General features: G+C 48.6%; 1 protein-coding gene across 5 annotated transcripts in view; it reads left to right on the top strand.

The window, feature by feature from the left end:
• Nucleotides 1–12,310, top strand: part of LOC113582001 (E3 ubiquitin-protein ligase TRIM62-like) — a 40,735-nt gene extending 28,425 nt beyond the window's left edge. For all 5 annotated transcript variants that reach the window (XM_035520478.1, XM_035520479.1, XM_035520477.1 and 2 more), the window contains one exon: nt 9,350–12,310. In XM_035520478.1, the coding sequence (XP_035376371.1) occupies nt 9,350–9,900 (551 nt within the window). In that variant the 3' untranslated portion in view covers nt 9,901–12,310. The remainder of the gene's footprint in view (nt 1–9,349) is intronic.
• The last annotated feature ends 7,065 nt before the right edge of the window (nt 12,311–19,375 follow it).

The following is a 19,375-nucleotide window of genomic DNA, read 5'->3' as shown; positions in this document are numbered from 1 at the left end:
TCTCGCAACACAGTGCTTCTCTCTCTCTCTCTCTCTCTCGCAACACAGTGCTTCTCTCTCTCTCTCTCTCTCGCAACACAGTGCTTCTCTCTCTCTCTTGCAACGCAGTGCTTCTCTCTCTCTCAACGCAGTGCTTCTCTCTCTCTCGCTCTCTCAACACAGTGCTTCTCTCGCTCTCTCAACACAGTGCTTCTCTCGCTCTCTCTCGCAACACAGTGCTTCTCTCTCTCTCGCAACACAGTGCTTCTCTCTCTCTCTCTCGCAACACAGTGCTTCTCTCTCTCTCTCTCTCGCAACACAGTGCTTCTCTCTCTCTCTCTCGTAACACAGTGCTTCTCTCTCTCTCTCGCAACACAGTGCTTCTCTCTCTCTCTCTCTCGCAACACAGTGCTTCTCTCTCTCTCTCTCTCGCAACAGTGCTTCTCTCTCTCTCTCTCTCGCAACACAGTGCTTCTCTCTCTCTCTCTCTCGCAACACAGTGCTTCTCTCTCTCTCTCGCAACACAGTGCTTCTCTCTCTCTCTCTCTCGCAACACAGTGCTTCTCTCTCTCTCTCTCGCAACACAGTGCTTCTCTCTCTCTCTCTCGCAACACAGTGCTTCTCTCTCTCTCTCTCGCAACACAGTGCTTCTCTCTCTCTCTCTCTCTCGCAACACAGTGCTTCTCTCTCTCTCTCTCTCTCGCAACACAGTGCTTCTCTCTCTCTCTCTCTCGCAACACAGTGCTTCTCTCTCTCTCTCTCTCTCGCAACACAGTGCTTCTCTCTCTCTCTCTCTCGCAACACAGTGCTTCTCTCTCTCTCTCTCTCGCAACACAGTGCTTCTCTCTCTCTCTCTCTCTCGCAACACAGTGCTTCTCTCTCTCTCTCGCAACACAGTGCTTCTCTCTCTCTCTCAACGCAGTGCTTCTCTCTCTCTCGCTCTCTCAACGCAGTGCTTCTCTCTCTCTCGCTCTCTCAACACAGTGCTTCTCTCTCTCTCTCAACACAGTGCTTCTCTCTCAATACAGTGCTTCTCTCTCTCTCTCTCTCTCTCAACACAGTGCTTCTCTCTCTCTCTCTCTCTCTCAACACAGCGCTTCTCCCCATCTCTCTCTGTCTCTCTCTCTCAACACAGTGCTTCTCCTTCTCTCTCTCTCTCTCTCTCTCTCTCTCTCTCAACACAGCGCTTCTCTCTCTCTCTCTCTCTCAACACAGCGCTTCTCTCTCTCTCTCTCTCAACACAGCGCTTCTCTCTCTCTCTCTCTCAACACAGCGCTTCTCTCTCTCTCTCTCTCAACACAGCGCTTCTCTCTCTCTCTCTCTCAACACAGCGCTTCTCTCTCTCTCTCTCTCAACACAGCGCTTCTCTCTCTCTCTCTCTCTCAACACAGCGCTTCTCTCTCTCAACACAGCGCTTCTCTCTCTCTCTCTCAACACAGTGCTTCTCTCTCTCGCTCTCTCAACACAGCGCTTCTCTCTCTCTCGCTCTCTCAACACAGCGCTTCTCTCTCTCTCAACACAGTGCCTCTCTCTCTCTCTCTCAACACAGTGCTTCTCTCTCTCTCTCAACACAGTGCTTCTCTCTCAATACAGTGCTTCTCTCTCTCTCGCTCTCTCAACACAGTGCTTCTCTCTCTCTCTCGCTCTCTCAACACAGTGCTTCTCTCTCTCTCTCAACACAGTGCTTCTCTCTCAACACAGTGCTTCTCTCTCTCTCTCAACACAGTGCTTCTCTCTCTCGCTCTCTCAACACAGTGCTTCTCTCTCTCTCTCTCTCTCTCTCTCAACACAGTGCTTCTCTCTCTCTCTCTCTCAACACAGTGCTTCTCTCTCTCTCTCTCTCAACACAGTGCTTCTCTCTCTCTCTCTCTCTCTCTCTCTCTCTCTCTCAACACAGTGCTTCTCTCTCTCTCTCTCAACACAGTGCTTCTCTCTCTCTCTCTCAACACAGTGCTTCTCTCTCTCTCTTTCTCAACACAGTGCTTCTCTCTCTCTTTTTCTCAACACAGTGCTTCTCTCTCTCTTTTTCTCAACACAGTGCTTCTCTCTCTCTTTCTCAACACAGTGCTTCTCTCTCTCTCTCAACACAGTGCTTCTCTCTCTCTCTCTCTCAACACAGCGCTTCTCTCTCTCTCTCTCTCAACACAGCGCTTCTCTCTCTCTCTCTCTCAACACAGCGCTTCTCTCTCTCTCTCTCTCAACACAGCGCTTCTCTCTCTCTCTCTCAACACAGCGCTTCTCTCTCTCTCTCTCAACACAGCGCTTCTCTCTCTCTCTCTCTCAACACAGCGCTTCTCTCTCTCTCTCTCTCAACACAGCGCTTCTCTCTCTCTCTCTCTCAACACAGCGCTTCTCTCTCTCTCTCTCTCAACACAGCGCTTCTCTCTCTCTCTCTCAACACAGCGCTTCTCTCTCTCTCTCTCAACACAGCGCTTCTCTCTCTCGCTCTCTCAACACAGCGCTTCTCTCTCTCTCGCTCTCTCAACACAGCGCTTCTCTCTCTCTCAACACAGTGCCTCTCTCTCTCTCTCAACACAGTGCTTCTCTCTCTCTCTCTCAACACAGTGCTTCTCTCTCAATACAGTGCTTCTCTCTCTCTCTCGCTCTCTCAACACAGTGCTTCTCTCTCTCTCGCTCTCTCAACACAGTGCTTCTCTCGCTCTCTCAACACAGTGCTTCTCTCTCAACACAGTGCTTCTCTCTCTCTCTCAACACAGTGCTTCTCTCTCTCGCTCTCTCAACACAGTGCTTCTCTCTCTCTCTCTCTCTCTCAACACAGTGCTTCTCTCTCTCTCTCTCTCTCAACACAGTGCTTCTCTCTCTCTCTCTCTCTCAACACAGTGCTTCTCTCTCTCTCTCTCTCTCTCTCTCTCTCTCTCTCTCTCTCTCAACACAGTGCTTCTCTCTCTCTTTCTCAACACAGTGCTTCTCTCTCTCTCTTTCTCAACACAGTGCTTCTCTCTCTCTCTTTCTCAACACAGTGCTTCTCTCTCTCTTTTTCTCAACACAGTGCTTCTCTCTCTCTCTCTCTCTCAACACAGTGCTTCTCTCTCTCGCTCTCTCGCAACACAGTGCTTCTCTCTCTCTCTCTCTCGCAACACAGTGCTTCTCTCTCTCTCTCTCTCGCAACACAGTGCTTCTCTCTCTCTCTCTCTCTCAACACAGTGCTTCTCTCTCAATACAGTGCTTCTCTCTCTCTCGCTTTCTCAACACAGTGCTTCTCTCTCTCTCGCTCTCTCAACACAGTGCTTCTCTCGCTCTCTCAACACAGTGCTTCTCTCTCAACACAGTGCTTCTCTCTCTCTCTCGCAACACAGTGCTTCTCTCTCTCTCTCTCGCAACACAGTGCTTCTCTCTCTCTCGCAACACAGTGCTTCTCTCTCTCTCTCTGTCTCGCAACACAGTGCTTCTCTCTCTCTCTCTCTCGCAACACAGTGCTTCTCTCTCTCTCTCTCGCAACACAGTGCTTCTCTCTCTCTCTCTCTCGCAACACAGTGCTTCTCTCTCTCTCTCTCTCGCAACACAGTGCTTCTCTCTCTCTCTCTCTCGCAACACAGTGCTTCTCTCTCTCTCTCTCTCGCAACACAGTGCTTCTCTCTCTCTCTCTCTCGCAACACAGTGCTTCTCTCTCTCTCTCTCTCGCAACACAGTGCTTCTCTCTCTCTCTCTCGCAACACAGTGCTTCTCTCTCTCTCTCTCTCGCAACACAGTGCTTCTCTCTCTCTCTCTCTCGCAACACAGTGCTTCTCTCTCTCTCTCTCTCGCAACACAGTGCTTCTCTCTCTCTCTCTCTCGCAACACAGTGCTTCTCTCTCTCTCTCTCTCGCAACACAGTGCTTCTCTCTCTCTCTCTCTCGCAACACAGTGCTTCTCTCTCTCTCTCTCTCTCGCAACACAGTGCTTCTCTCTCTCTCTCTCGCAACACAGTGCTTCTCTCTCTCTCTCTCTCTCTCAACACAGTGCTCCTCTCTCTCTCTCTCTCTCTCAACACAGTGCTTCTCTCTCTCTCTCAACACAGTGCTTCTCTCTCTCTCTCAACACAGTGCTTCTCTCTCTCTCTCAACACAGTGCTTCTCTCTCTCTCAACACAGTGCTTCTCTCTCTCTCTCAACACAGTGCTTCTCTCTCTCTCTCTCTCTCTCAACACAGTGCTTCTCTCTCTCTCTCTCTCTCTCAACACAGTGCTTCTCTCTCTCTCTCTCAACACAGTGCTTTTCGCTCTCTCAACACAGTGCTTCTCTCTCTCTCAACACAGCGCTTCTCCCCATCTCTCTCTGTCTCTCTCTCTCAACACAGTGCTTCTCCTTCTCTCTCTCTCTCTCTCTCTCTCTCTCAACACAGCGCTTCTCTCTCTCTCTCAACACAGCGCTTCTCTCTCTCTCTCTCAACACAGCGCTTCTCTCTCTCTCAACACAGTGCCTCTCTCTCTCTCTCAACACAGTGCTTCTCTCTCTCTCTCAACACAGTGCTTCTCTCTCAATACAGTGCTTCTCTCTCTCTCTCGCTCTCTCAACACAGTGCTTCTCTCTCTCTCGCTCTCTCAACACAGTGCTTCTCTCTCGCTCTCTCAACACAGTGCTTCTCTCTCTCTCTCGCTCTCTCAACACAGTGCTTCTCTCGCTCTCTCAACACAGTGCTTCTCTCTCTCTCTCAACACAGTGCTTCTCTCTCTCGCTCTCTCAACACAGTGCTTCTCTCTCTCTCGCTCTCTCAACACAGTGCTTCTCTCTCTCTCGCTCTCTCAACACAGTGCTTCTCTCTCGCTCTCTCAACACAGTGCTTCTCTCTCTCTCTCGCTCTCTCAACACAGTGCTTCTCTCGCTCTCTCAACACAGTGCTTCTCTCTCAACACAGTGCTTCTCTCTCAACACAGTGCTTCTCTCTCTCTCTCAACACAGTGCTTCTCTCTCTCGCTCTCTCAACACAGTGCTTCTCTCTCTCGCTCTCTCAACACAGTGCTTCTCTCTCTCTCGCTCTCTCAACACAGTGCTTCTCTCTCTCTCGCTCTCTCAACACAGTGCTCCTCTCTCTCTCGCTCTCTCAACACAGTGCTTCTCTCTCTCTCTCAACACAGTGCTTCTCTCTCAACACAGTGCTTCTCTCTCTCTTTCAACACAGTGCTTCTCTCTCTCTCGCTCTCTCAACACAGTGCTTCTCTCTCTCTCTCTCAACACAGTGCTTCTCTCTCTCTCTCTCAACACAGTGCTTCTCTCTCTCTCTCTCTCTCTCTCAACACAGTGCTTCTCTCTCTCTCTCTCTCTCTCTCTCTCAACACAGTGCTTCTCTCTCTCTCTCAACACAGTGCTTCTCTCTCTCTCTCAACACAGCGCTTCTCTCTCTCTCTCAACACAGTGCTTCTCTCTCTCAACACAGTGCTTCTCTCTCTCTCTCAACACAGTGCTTCTCTCTCTCTCAACACAGTGCTTCTCTCTCTCTCTCAACACAGTGCTTCTCTCTCTCTCTCAACACAGTGCTTCTCTCTCTCTCTCTCAACACAGTGCTTCTCTCTCTCTCTCTCAACACAGTGCTTCTCTCTCTCTCTCTCTCAACACAGTGCTTCTCTCTCTCTCTCTCTCTCTAACACAGTGCTTCTCTCTCTCTCAACACAGTGCTTCTCTCTCTCTCACACAGTGCTTCTCTCTCTCTCTCTCTCTCTCTCTCAACACAGTGCTTCTCTCTCTCTCTCAACACAGTGCTTCTCTCTCTCTCTCACACAGTGCTTCTCTCTCTCTCTCTCTCTCTCTCTCAACACAGTGCTTCTCTCTCTCTCTCAACACAGTGCTTCTCTCTCTCTCTCAACACAGTGCTTCTCTCTCTCTCTCTCTCTCTCTCAACACAGTGCTTCTCTCTCTCTCTCTCTCTCAACACAGTGCTTCTCTCTCTCTCTCTCTCTCAACACAGTGCTTCTCTCTCTCTCTCTCTCAACACAGTGCTTCTCTCTCTCTCTCTCAACACAGTGCTTCTCTCTCTCTCTCTCAACACAGTGCTTCTCTCTCTCTCTACACAGTGCTTCTCTCTCTCTCTCTCTCTCTCAACACAGTGCTTCTCTCTCTCTCTCAACACAGTGCTTCTCTCTCTCTCTCAACACAGTGCTTCTCTCTCTCAACACAGTGCTTCTCTCTCTCTCTCAACACAGTGCTTCTCTCTCTCTCAACACAGTGCTTCTCTCTCTCTCTCAACACAGTGCTTCTCTCTCTCTCTCTCAACACAGTGCTTCTCTCTCTCTCTCTCAACACAGTGCTTCTCTCTCTCTCTCTCAACACAGTGCTTCTCTCTCTCTCTCTCTCAACACAGTGCTTCTCTCTCTCTCTCTCTCTCTAACACAGTGCTTCTCTCTCTCTCAACACAGTGCTTCTCTCTCTCTCACACAGTGCTTCTCTCTCTCTCTCTCTCTCTCTCTCTCTCTCTCTCTCAACACAGTGCTTCTCTCTCTCTCTCACACAGTGCTTCTCTCTCTCTCTCTCTCTCTCTCTCAACACAGTGCTTCTCTCTCTCTCTCAACACAGTGCTTCTCTCTCTCTCTCAACACAGTGCTTCTCTCTCTCTCTCTCTCTCAACACAGTGCTTCTCTCTCTCTCTCTCTCTCAACACAGTGCTTCTCTCTCTCTCTCTCTCAACACAGTGCTTCTCTCTCTCTCTCTCTCAACACAGTGCTTCTCTCTCTCTCTCTCAACACAGTGCTTCTCTCTCTCTCTACACAGTGCTTCTCTCTCTCTCTCTCTCTCAACACAGTGCTTCTCTCTCTCTCTCTCTCAACACAGTGCTTCTCTCTCTCTCTCAACACAGTCCTTCTCTCTCTCTCTCTCTCTCAACACAGTGCTTCTCTCTCTCTCTCTCTCAACACAGTGCTTCTCTCTCTCTCTCAACACAGTCCTTCTCTCTCTCTCTCTCTCAACACAGTGCTTCTCTCTCTCTCTCTCAACACAGTGCTTCTCTCTCTCTCTCAACACAGTGCTTCTCTCTCTCTCTCAACACAGTCCTTCTCTCTCTCTCTCTCTCTCAACACAGTCCTTCTCTCTCTCTCTCTCTCTCAACACAGTCCTTCTCTCTCTCTCTCTCTCTCTCTCTCAACACAGTGCTTCTCTCTCTCTCTCAACACAGTGCTTCTCTCTCTCTCTCAACACAGTGCTTCTCTCTCTCTCTCAACACAGTCCTTCTCTCTCTCTCTCTCTCAACACAGTGCTTCTCTCTCTCTCTCAACACAGTCCTTCTCTCTCTCTCTCTCTCTCTCAACACAGTCCTTCTCTCTCTCTCTCTCTCTCTCTCAACACAGTGCTTCTCTCTCTCTCTCAACACAGTGCTTCTCTCTCTCTCTCTCTCTCAACACAGTGCTTCTCTCTCTCTCTCTCTCTCAACACAGTGCTTCTCTCTCTCTCTCAACACAGTGCTTCTCTCTCTCTCTCTCAACACAGTGCTTCTCTCTCTCTCTCTCTCTCTCTCTCTCTCAACACAGTGCTTCTCTCTCTCTCAACACAGTGCTTCTCTCTCTCTCTCTCTCTCAACACAGTGCTTCTCTCTCTCTCTCTCTCTCAACACAGTGCTTCTCTCTCTCTCTCTCAACACAGTGCTTCTCTCTCTCTCTCTCTCTCTCAACACAGTGCTTCTCTCTCTCTCTCTCTCTCTCTCAACACAGTGCTTCTCTCTCTCTCTCTCTCTCTCTCTCTCAACACAGTGCTTCTCTCTCTCTCTCTCAACACAGTGCTTCTCTCTCTCTCTCTCTCAACACAGTGCTTCTCTCTCTCAACACAGTGCTTCTCTCTCTCTCTCTCAACACAGTGCTTCTCTCTCTCTCTCAACACAGTGCTTCTCTCTCTCTCTCTCTCTCTCTCTCAACACAGTGCTTCTCTCTCTCTCAACACAGTGCTTCTCTCTCTCTCAACACAGTGCTTCTCTCTCTCTCAACACAGTGCTTCTCTCTCAACACAGTGCTTCTCTCTCTCTCTCAACACAGTGCTTCTCTCTCTCTCTCTCTCAACACAGTGCTTCTCTCTCAACACAGTGCTTCTCTCTCTCTCTCTCAACACAGTGCTTCTCTCTCTCGCTCTCTCAACACAGTGCTTCTCTCTCAACACAGTGCTTCTCTCTCTCGCTCTCTCAACACAGTGCTTCTCTCTCTCTCTCTCAACACAGTGCTTCTCTCTCTCTCAACACAGTGCTTCTCTCTCTCTCTCTCAACACAGTGCTTCTCTCTCTCAACACAGTGCTTCTCTCTCTCTCAACACAGTGCTTCTCTCTCTCTCAACACAGTGCTTCTCTCTCTCTCAACACAGTGCTTCTCTCTCTCTCAACACAGTGCTTCTCTCTCTCTCAACACAGTGCTTCTCTCTCTCTCAACACAGTGCTTCTCTCTCTCTCTCAACACAGTGCTTCTCTCTCTCTCTCAACACAGTGCTTCTCTCTCTCTCTCAACACAGTGCTTCTCTCTCTCAACACAGTGCTTCTCTCTCTCTCTCTCTCTCTCTCAACACAGTGCTTCTCTCTCTCTCTCTCTCTCTCAACACAGTGCTTCTCTCTCTCTCTCAACACAGTGCTTCTCTCTCTCTCTCAACACAGTGCTTCTCTCTCTCTCTCAACACAGTGCTTCTCTCTCTCTCAACACAGTGCTTCTCTCTCTCTCTCTCTCTCTCTCAACACAGTGCTTCTCTCTCTCTCTCTCTCTCAACACAGTGCTTCTCTCTCTCTCTCTCTCTCTCTCTCTCAACACAGTGCTTCTCTCTCTCTCTCTCAACACTGCTTCTCTCTCTCAACACTGTGCTTCTCTCTCTCTCAACACTGTGCTTCTCTCTCTCAACACTGTGCTTCTCTCTCTCTCTCTCTCTCTCTCTCTCTCTCTCTCTCTCAACACAGTGCACCCAGCTTCACTGGCCTCTGTGGACTGTTAACCCTCATTCTCATTACCTCACACATTTAAAAGTGGTTGTCTGAATAGAAACGCGCATAAAGGATTGAAGGAGCCAGCACTGGTGAGAGAATGCGTGCTCTCGTGATCTTATGGTGGCTAGTCTGCATGCTTAAGAAAGCACCACATCAAGGGAGAGGTTTTTAAAATTTCCTGCATTCCCTAGCCATCACAAAACCACAGTGTTCTAGGGAGCGTGCACATCGTCACCCACTCCCTCCTGGCATACGCTCGGAAAGAGAGGGAGTGTGCGTGTCAGGTGAAAGTGGTTTTCACTCTGCGATGGTCTGGAACTCTACAGGCAGAGCTCTGTCAGCACATTTGATTGACAGCAGGGAGCTTCTTCTCCCGTCTGCCTGTGACTGAAGCTGAAATAAAGGTTTACTGTAGTAGGTGAGGGGTGGGTGGTAGTAGAGCTGTAGTAGGTGAGGGTGGGCTGGTGATGGAGCGTCTGTCTCTTCTGCTCCACAGTACCTGCTGCCTTGACATTGGACCCCATGACTGCCCACCAACGGCTGATCCTGTCTGACGACTGCACCATCGTCGCGTACGGCAACCTGCACCCGCAGCCTCTGCAGGACTCCCCGCGGCGCTTTGACGTGGAAGTGTCCGTGCTGGGCGCCGAGGGCTTTTGCTCAGGCGTGCACTACTGGGAGGTGATGGTGTCAGAGAAAACGCAGTGGATGATCGGCGTGGCCAACGAGACTGTGAGTCGCAAGGGTAGCATCCAGATCCAGCCCAGCCGCGGCTTCTACTGTATCGTCATGCATGATGGCAACCAGTACAGCGCCTGCACGGAGCCCTGGACACGCCTCAACGTCAAGAGCAAGCTTGAGAAGGTGGGCGTCTTCCTGGACTACCCCAAAGGTTTGCTGGTCTTCTACAACGCAGACGATATGTCCTGGCTCTATACTTACCGTGAGAAGTTCCCCACCAAGCTCTTCCCTTACTTCAGCCCTGGGCAGAGTCACGCCAATGGAAAGAACGTGCAGCCCTTGCGCATCAACACCGTGCGTCTCTAGGCTCCCAGACTGAGTGCCGTGTCTTCACACTGTTATTACTTTTGGTTTTCTGTTTTTAAAGGGAAAGGCAAAAAAAAAAAGTGTTGATTTTGTTTGTTTGCTCTTGTGGCACTCTCAGCGCAGAACGGTTGTGCCAGTGCATGTTTGTCCAGCAGGGGTGTGCAGACAGAACCTACATCGCCCCTGTGAGGGGAGGGGAGGCCTCCGGGTAGGGCAAGGGGAGGCCTCCATTGGCGTTCTTTGTGCTCTGTGGCACCGGTGTAACCCCGCCGAGATGGCATCGCTCTCCAAGCATCTGCAGCTGCTCGTGCACAATGCCCCGAGTCACTCCGCACCCTCCGAGGCTACGTCTCCAGGGGAGAGAGCACTCCTCTCCTCCGTAGACACACGTGTGAAGACCTTCCACTCATTGTGCAATCGGCTTTGGTGTGTTTGTGGACTGTCTAGCACTGTTCTGCTATACTTCCCTTTGATATATTGTTATATAATTAATCATGATTTTTTGCACAAGTTATATCTTGTGCTTTGCTGGTAACTGCTGAGATGTGGTTGTGTGCGGCTCTGCCCTAGCCGTCACGTGGGTACTGTCCTGCACCTCAGGTGCTTGCTAGCAGTGACAGCGTTAGAACAGTTCCAGTTTGCAGTTCTCCAGCAGTAGCTGCAACCTGTGTGTCTAGCGGAGTCCCACGTGGTGGGGGCGGGTGGTGTGTCTGGGTGTGTGTTGGTGTGTTTAGGGTACATCTGTCCCTGAATCTCCCCCTCTGTGTCTCCTGTTTGAGATTCAGGGCACTGCCACACAGACTCATGGGCCATGTTTTTACATGCATCATGCAATCATTACATCTCACTCTCAGCCTGACCTTTCATTCTCCTTGGCCTCCAGTATGTTATCTGAATTTTTTTAAATTAATTTATTTTTTTCATTTATTCATCTAGTCTGTGCTTGTTTCTCTGAACATTCTTGTCACCACAACCCCTCTTCTTTTCCACAGGGGGTCTTGTTAGGAGTGTGTAGGATTACCACTTCATCCTGCATGTCAACTGTAACACATCTAACGAGGCAGAAATTGTGCAGAGTAGTTCCCACACTAACCCTAACCCTGCAGTGGCGTTCCATTAGAACTGCACCAGTGAGGGTAACACGTGATGGATGAAGAGGAGATGCCTTAAGATTAAGGATTTTGCCTCTAGTCCAAGTGCAAGACGTTAAAGAACACTAAACACTTTAGTGAATGGCTTTTTCACGTGTTCCGTGTTCACCCTAAGCCCACACTCCCTCAGTGCAAATGTTGGGTACACAGAAATTCTCCAAGGCCCAGTTATGTGTAGTAACTTCTCTGTTCTAATACACTGGGGAGCTTTTACAGTTCCTTTGTGTTTGCGATGTCTCTCACATTTCAGAAATCGCTACTTCCTGATATATCCCCCTCTCCTAATATGTGGTAGCCTAAGAAACAGACATGCGTCCTGGACAAAGGAAATTAATTATTATTCAGTGGTCATGTGATTTTGGAAAGAATGATACTATGGAGACCATAAAATTCAGAAAACAAAACAAAACCACAAAAAAAGAAAAATCAGATGATGGGTTTTCAAATGTTTTTTTTTGTGCTGTAATGTTTGCTGCCGCTGTCCAGTCTTAGCCAGCTCTGGTCCTCTCAGGTCTGATGGCTCCCTCCTAAGGTGGAGTCTGATGGCTCCAGGTCTTTCCTCACTGCTCCCACTCTCTGGGAGAGAAGTCCCACACCTCCCATCTTCCCTGTAACAGACTCCAGTGTGGCTCTCATAGTGCCTTAGACGGGAAAGCTGAGCCCTGCGAGACGTCACCGTGGCACCATCACTTCACTGAAGCCTCATTTAGTTCCCACAAAGTCCCTGAAGCTAAATACTTCATTATAAAGAGGGAATTACCAGCTTAGGTGGAGAACTACTTTAACACTACACTGCTTTTAACAAACTGGCACCTTATTAGCACCTAATACCAAACAGACCTGATTTCCCTGTCTTATTTTGAGTTCATTTCATGTGCTAACTCATTCCTTCCCACAGTTGTTGCGTTCTTTTGCTCTGTGTGCTGTCTGTCGTGCTGGTGTTTAAAGGCTAGGGTGCTGCTCAGTATTGTGGGATGTGTAGTGCTGCACACCTGTAGCAGGGACCTCTGCATAAGGCTGCTCCTATATGAGGCAGTCCCTCCTCCTTATTGGATGGTGGTGGGATACATGAGAAATATAGTTAAGATTTTATGATGCTTATTAATAATGACTATAACAGTGATGAATAATGCTGGTTTTGGGATGATGGATGCTTTGCACCTTTGCACCTATCCCTGTGTAAACACTCTGGTGTGTGTTCACAGCTAAAGGTACATGAATGTTTTAATGTACAATTAAAGAATGAAAAAACAACAGTGTTTTGTGGTGTCTCTTTAGTGTGCTTAAGAAGATGAGAACCAATGAAAGCAAAGACACATCTCTTCCGTTTTGCCAGCTGGTTGTAGGTGCCTGGAGCAGGTTTGCATCCAGCCAGTCCAGGAGCACGGCTCCATCCAGCCACTCCAGGAGCACGGCTCCATCCAGCCGGTACATGAGCATGGCTACGTCAATCAAGTCCAGTTTCCCATTGGGCTGCTGGGAGCTCCACCCCTCCCATGTCCCTTTCTATATTACTTCATGTCATCAGCAGTCTTGTTTTGAATGTTTGACAAACATTTAAACTCCATCTCTTGACATGGTAGGTTTTTTTTTTTCAGGGATTGGGGTTGTTTGTCTTTGCAGGACAAAAGCCACTACACTAGAGGAATTGATCAGTCTTGCATTTTTAATGAAATCCTCCTATTATGATGTCGCTAGTAACCATTAGCAACCTAAACCTCGCCCCCCGCCTCCCAATCTCATCCTCAGACATTGCTTATGAGGAAGGTACGATTTCAACTTGTTTTGAGTATCTTATCTTTATGTAATTCTAGTGTTGGGACACCCACATCGACCTGCAAGACTATTCTGCTCCATGCAGAGTCTGCAGCCAACATGGTTCTGATCGCTCTCCTCTGGTACCAAGGTCTTTAGATCATGTCCTCTGGACCAGAGTAGGTTTCATTCTCCCTGGGATCATCCATTCAACTCCAGTCTGTGCAGATTTCTCTGTCACATCACTGCTTGTCTAACACCTGGCCGTGCTGATAAAGGCACTGAGATGACAAAACTTTACTCCTCAGTGTCAAACCCACAAACGAAACTAATGCTGCTTTTTTTTATTAACAGCCACAAGCAAAAAAAAATTTAAGTCCCAAACCTTGTTTTCAAAAAAAGATCTTGTACATATCCAACCTGTAGTCTATCTAAGAAACTGTTTGTAAACTGCACTTTATCTGGATTTCTGCAGGATTTGTTAAATGATCATCTAAATGATAAATTAGCACCGATTATTTAAGTACATTTGAATTTGATTATTTAATAAACGACACAAATTTGAATTTGATGCTATGATTTTATTAAACAGGTGCTTAAAACAAGGTCCATGATAGAAACAGTATATGAATCCTTATTTAGTAATTGGTGTAATCTCTTTACTGCGTAATAACGTCAACCAGATGTATCTGATCATTACTGACTCAGGCTTAGGATGCATTTAGACTCATGATTTTTAATCTTGTGATTAAACTGGTTCCATTTGTGTGTGTTGAAACAACCTTCTTCAGATGCTCCCAGGGTTTTCCTCACAACAGTATATTGCAAAGAAATAGTGAAATATAAACAGACAAGTTACACCACAGCTCTTGAGTGGCAACCCCCCCCCCCCCCCCTCCCCACCAAACCCTAACCCCACATATGTCTCCACAGGCCCGAATTCTTTGGCAAAGGACAAAGCTGTCAGCTTAGCGTTTGGCCTGGGACTCCTCCCTGAGTCCAAGCCTCAGCTACAGCAGGTCCTGGGTGAGTAGACTTGCGCTGTCTCCCCAGATGTCCTGTGGGCCTGCAGAGGCTTCATCTGCAGTGCTGGGAGACCTCTGCTGTTGAACGCTGTAATTTCAGTACTCGATCTATGACTTCTGATGGAGGAGACTGGATATGGTAATGTAATAATGTACAGATACAATTCTTCATTCATTCAGTGATTCATTTTTGTTTTGTTTTGGGGTTTTTTTCAAGTCGGCAGCTGATTTTGATGATTTTCCAAACATACATTCTTCAGCCTGAGAACTCACTGAAGTTCACAGAGTTCACAGCTGTAGACACATAACCTCTTCAGTGCCTGGGAGCATGAGCAGGGATATAGATGCTGTATACTACGTGAGTTTTTTAATATCAGTTCTTAACTGGCACCACTCGTATGTCACTTTTGTTCTATAGTCCATGTTGCCAGGATTCTGAAGGGAACCTGTCTGTAAAGTAAACCCAGTCAGTGTCTTGTTGAGCCAACTAGCTACAGTACTTCCACACATTTGGAATAAGCTAAACAGGTAAATGGGAATGTTGCACGCTTGTTTCACCTGAGTCCTCAGGCAGAAATTCTTTCCACAGGGCTTGTCCTTCTCACACAGGAACAGTCCTGCTGGGATCCTGTGTTGCACTGGACTGACTCTCTACATGGAGGTTTGTACAAACAGTTGTGAGCTCTCGCTCACCACACCTCTCAAAACCTCTGATGTGTTTCCTCTGAAATTAACACTCATGTCACTCATGTTGTCCTGTTACTGACTCAGTGACTCTAGTGTAGAGCAGAAAGCAGAAATGCTTCTTAAGAAGAGCTGATCCTGAAATCAGCTCATCGGTCTTGAATGATCAGGAAAGCATATGAAAACCTGAAATAAACCCAGGAACCCGGGAAATTGTGGGGTTGTGTTCTGTGCCTGTGTGTGTCTCTCCAGAAGAGGAGGTGGGGGTACATGCATGATGTCACTCGGACACCTGCCCCTGACTGGGTTTGTAAACACCCATCTGTGATCAGGAAGTATAACTCTGTCCCACTTTATTGTGTTTCAGTTCTGAGGTTCAGTAGGCAGCAAAACCCATAACTGTAATTCATCTGGTGGCAGTAGTGTTGATTCTGGTAGTGTACTGTAGTGTAGTGTTGATTCTGTAGTTGTGTCATTAAATGCTTCTTTTTCAAGCACCCTAAATCCAACAAGTGAAACCCAATCACAAGTCATGCTACAACTCCCTTTTAAATTAGTCTTATCATTTATTTCACTCTACAAATCAGATAGCTTAGCATGAGACGAGTACGAACAGTCCAGGGCAAAATGAGTGCTGGAATAACAGCTGCACTCCTCCCTGAGACCCTGAACCTTTACATTTTTAACAGGCACTGGTCAAAACCCGTGTAGGAATCATTCAAGAGTCCTCAAGTGAGTTGTGTTGGAACAGACGTCGTAGTAAGCTGCTATGTGTTATGTGTGGGCGTCCACAGCTGTTGGACGACGTACACAGCCAAGGTGTCCAGGCTGCTGATGAGAGCGATGTTGGTGCTGAGGACCGTAGGACAGAGACACACCAGAAATGCACACGCCAGTCCCATCATCATCCCTGTCCTTGGGGAGGGACTTTCCCCCTGAGCCTGCCACGCCCACCTCTCGCAGGAGGGCGGGGCTTGCACTGTGCCATCCACCGGGAGATCGCACCGCATCTGTGGGGGAAGTGACATGCTCTCGCTTTTTAATTTCCGAGCATCAGCCGAGCCTGTTTGTCCAGGTGCTAGGACAGGCTTTCCAGAAGGCTGTTGTCGGCTATTGTGAGCAGGGTGTGAGCTGCGAATGTCACAGGTGTCAGCTGCTTCGTCTGAGTCACCAGCAGACTCAGGGGGCCTTCTGAGCACGGGCTGGAACACAGGGGTGTCCTCTCTTTGTTCCGCACACACATGCTCCTCTGGCTGGACGAATGTGTAGGCCAGCCTTGCCGTAAGCAAGCCCACACCCGGGGCCAGTCCCAGCAGGAGGGCGGCAGTAGGCAGGGCCCAGGCCAGCTCTTCCGTGATGGGCGAGGAGGTGGTGATCAGGCAGGGCAGGCATGTGGACAGTGAGCTGCCCCCCTCCAGACAGGCCCTGACCGCCGGCAGCGTCTGCGTCCAGCTGGACCCTGCGAAAGTCCCACACATTCCCCACAGGAGCAGGCAGCCCAGGAAGCCCACGGCTTTCAAGCCCCGCCCACTCTCCACTCCCGTCACACCCTCCTCCCAGAGTTCTCCGCCGACGACCGTCAGCAGTGCGGACGCACCCGGGCAAGCGTCCTTCTCCTCCACAGCCTGTCCCTCTACGCTCACCTCCACTGTCTCCTCTCTGGGCCACAGGAAACGGGTGAGTACCTCCACGGTAACTAGGGGTGGGGTCAGCAGCAGCACCGCCCCATAGGTGTGGCCAAGAAACAGCCCGAAGCGCAGGGCGATGATGTCAGAAGACGGCTGAAACGATGCCAGTCTGGGACCCCCGCACCAGAGGTAGGCTAGGAACACTAGAACAACACAGGTTGGTCAGGCAGAACACACACACACAGGTCTGAAACACAGGTGGGTCAGGTAGGACACACACAGGTCTGAAACACAGGTGGGTCAGGTAGGACACACACAGGTCTGAAACACAGGTGGGTCAGGTAGGACACACACAGGTCTGAAACACAGGTGGGTCAGGTAGGACACACACACACACAGGTCTGAAACACAGGTGGGTCAGGTAGGACACACACAGACACAGGTCTGAAACACAGGTGGATCAGGTAGGACACACACAGACACAGGTCTGAAACACAGGTGGGTCAGGCAGAACACACACACACAGGTCTGAAACACAGGTGGGTCAGGCAGAACACACACACACAGGTCTGAAACACAGGTGGGTCAGGCAGAACACACACACACACAGGTCTGAAACACAGGTGGGTCAGGTAGGACACACACACACACACACACACACACAGGTCTGAAACACAGGTGGGTGAGGTAGGACACACACACACACACACACAGGTCTGAAACACTGGTGGGTGAGGTAGGACACACACACACACAGGTCTGAAACACAGGTGGGTCAGGTAGGACACACACACACACACACACAGGTCTGAAACACAGGTGGGTCAGGTAGGACACACACACAGGTCTGAAACACAGGTGGGTCAGGTAGGACACACACACACACACAGGTCTGAAACACAGGTGGGTGAGGTAGGACACACACACACAGGTCTGAAACACAGGTGGGTGAGGTAGGACACACACACACACAGGTCTGAAACACAGGTGGGTCAGGTAGGACACACACAGGTCTGAAACACAGGTGGGTCAGGTAGGACACACACACACACACAGGTCTGAAACACAGGTTGGTCAGGCAGAACACACACACACACAGGTCTGAAACACAGGTGGGTCAGGCAGAACACACACACACACACAGGTCTGAAACACAGGTGGGTCAGGCAGAACACACACACACACACAGGTCTGAAACACAGGTGGGTCAGGTAGGACACACAGGTCTGAAACACAGGTGGGTCAGGTAGGACACACACACACACACACAGGTCTGAAACACAGGTGGGTCAGGTAGGACACACACAGGTCTGAAACACAGGTGGGTCAGGCAGAACACACACACACAGGTCTGAAACACAGGTGGGTCAGGCAGAACACACACACACAGGTCTGAAACACAGGTGGGTCAGGTAGGACACACACAGGTCTGAAACACAGGTGGGTCAGATAGGACACACACAGGTCTGGGGGAGGGGGATTAAAACAGAGAGAATGTGAGCTGTTTGCTCACCGGTGATGGAGAGGTCAGTGAAGAACAGAAGGCAGCTACAGCACAGTCCGACTGAGGACATGGAGCGTTTAAAGGTTGGCAGACACAGAAGACTGCACAGCACTTTACATCCAAACAGGGTGATGGTGGCCTCCAGAACTCCATCCATTCTTTCGCCTGAAGGTACACATGCAGAAAGACACTACTGTGTTACGAGGAACACACATTAATATCACAAACACGCCACAGACATGCTGTGGATACGCAGAGATTTAAAGAAAACATGATCCGCAGATCTGGTGCCATCCAGGTGTTTTGATTGCAATTTTCCCATGGGAATGTACATATTTATTTATGTGAAAATGGCATACATGTCATATCATGGTTTTCTGTGGTTGTGTGTGAGGTCTGGACTAACAGTGCTGTGTCCTGTAATGTCCTGTGATACTTACTCTCCTTGCCAAGGGAGTTGGTGTTATTACAGCCATGTGGTTATTTTTGTCAGAACTGCTGACAAAGACCTCAAGAAAACATTTCTGCTGACAGAAAGACTCCGAGAAAAAAATTCTTAATAAGTTGGACAGAAATTGAGGAGGACACCCAGATTTGGGAATGGAGTGATCAGAATTCTCCTCCTCTAACAATCTCTCATCTCCTCCACACCCCCACCCTTACACACCCACCCCTCCTCTACTCCACCCCTACACACCCACCCCTCCTCTCCTGCACCCTTACACACCCACCCCTCCTCTACTCCACCCCTACACACCCACCCGTGCCCTCAGGCCTTCCTCTGTCTTCAAGTTCAAGTTCAAGTTTCAGATTTGGTTTATTTGTCACATACATAGTCATACACAGTATAACTCGCAGTGAAATGGTTGAGAGTGCTCTGTCCAAACTGAGGAAAAACAAAAACAGGGATGCATAGAGAAATATATATTTTATATATATATATATATATATATATATATATATATATATATATATATATATATATATATATACACAAAATATATTAACAATGTATGTACAATATATGTATATTATACATACTGTGTATACATACTGTATACTGTGGTCTGTCCTTCTGTAAGATTGCTCCTGGTCTCTCATTTACATAAAGCTACTAGATGCGTACATGTCACAAGTACTTTGATATTCAGATTTATGCAAACCATGAGGATGACAAATAAGAAGATAAAGTAAGTTTAGATTACTCTTGTTAAACTGAAATGCTCCATGAGGTTCAGCTTCATTTTCCTATCGTAAGTCCAAGTGGCAGGGCTACAGTACAGCAGCACAGCCTCTGTGATGCCACGCTGGGTTAATCAAAGTAGGAAATGACAGGCAGCATCTAGAATCCCCCCCCCCCCCCCCCCCCCCCCCCGCCGGATTTTCCTAACAAATCCATGCGTCCTCTCAGGGCACATGTCCGCAGGAGCTGATGCCTCTATGAAAATATCTCAAACCACTATGAAAATATCTCAAAATAAACGGAAGTAACAAAACAAAAATGGGTGATGTATTTTCATTAAATGTACATAAGGATGTTATTGCAGTAATGTGTATTGTAACATGGAATGCATTATTGCCAACAATACACTCCTGGTTTACCAGATTAGTAGTCCTGACTTTTAGATGCCTTTAACCAGTAGAACTGGACAAACCAGCTGCTAAAACCCTGACTAAGGCAGTAAACACATGCCAGTACATTGACATAGATTACACTGTTTGAATTGG

This window comes from Electrophorus electricus, chromosome 20, assembly GCF_013358815.1.
Source record: "Electrophorus electricus isolate fEleEle1 chromosome 20, fEleEle1.pri, whole genome shotgun sequence".
Lineage (NCBI taxonomy): Eukaryota > Metazoa > Chordata > Actinopteri > Gymnotiformes > Gymnotidae > Electrophorus > Electrophorus electricus.
Note: the sequence above shows the minus strand (reverse complement) of the source record. Positions and strands in the feature narration are given on the sequence as shown.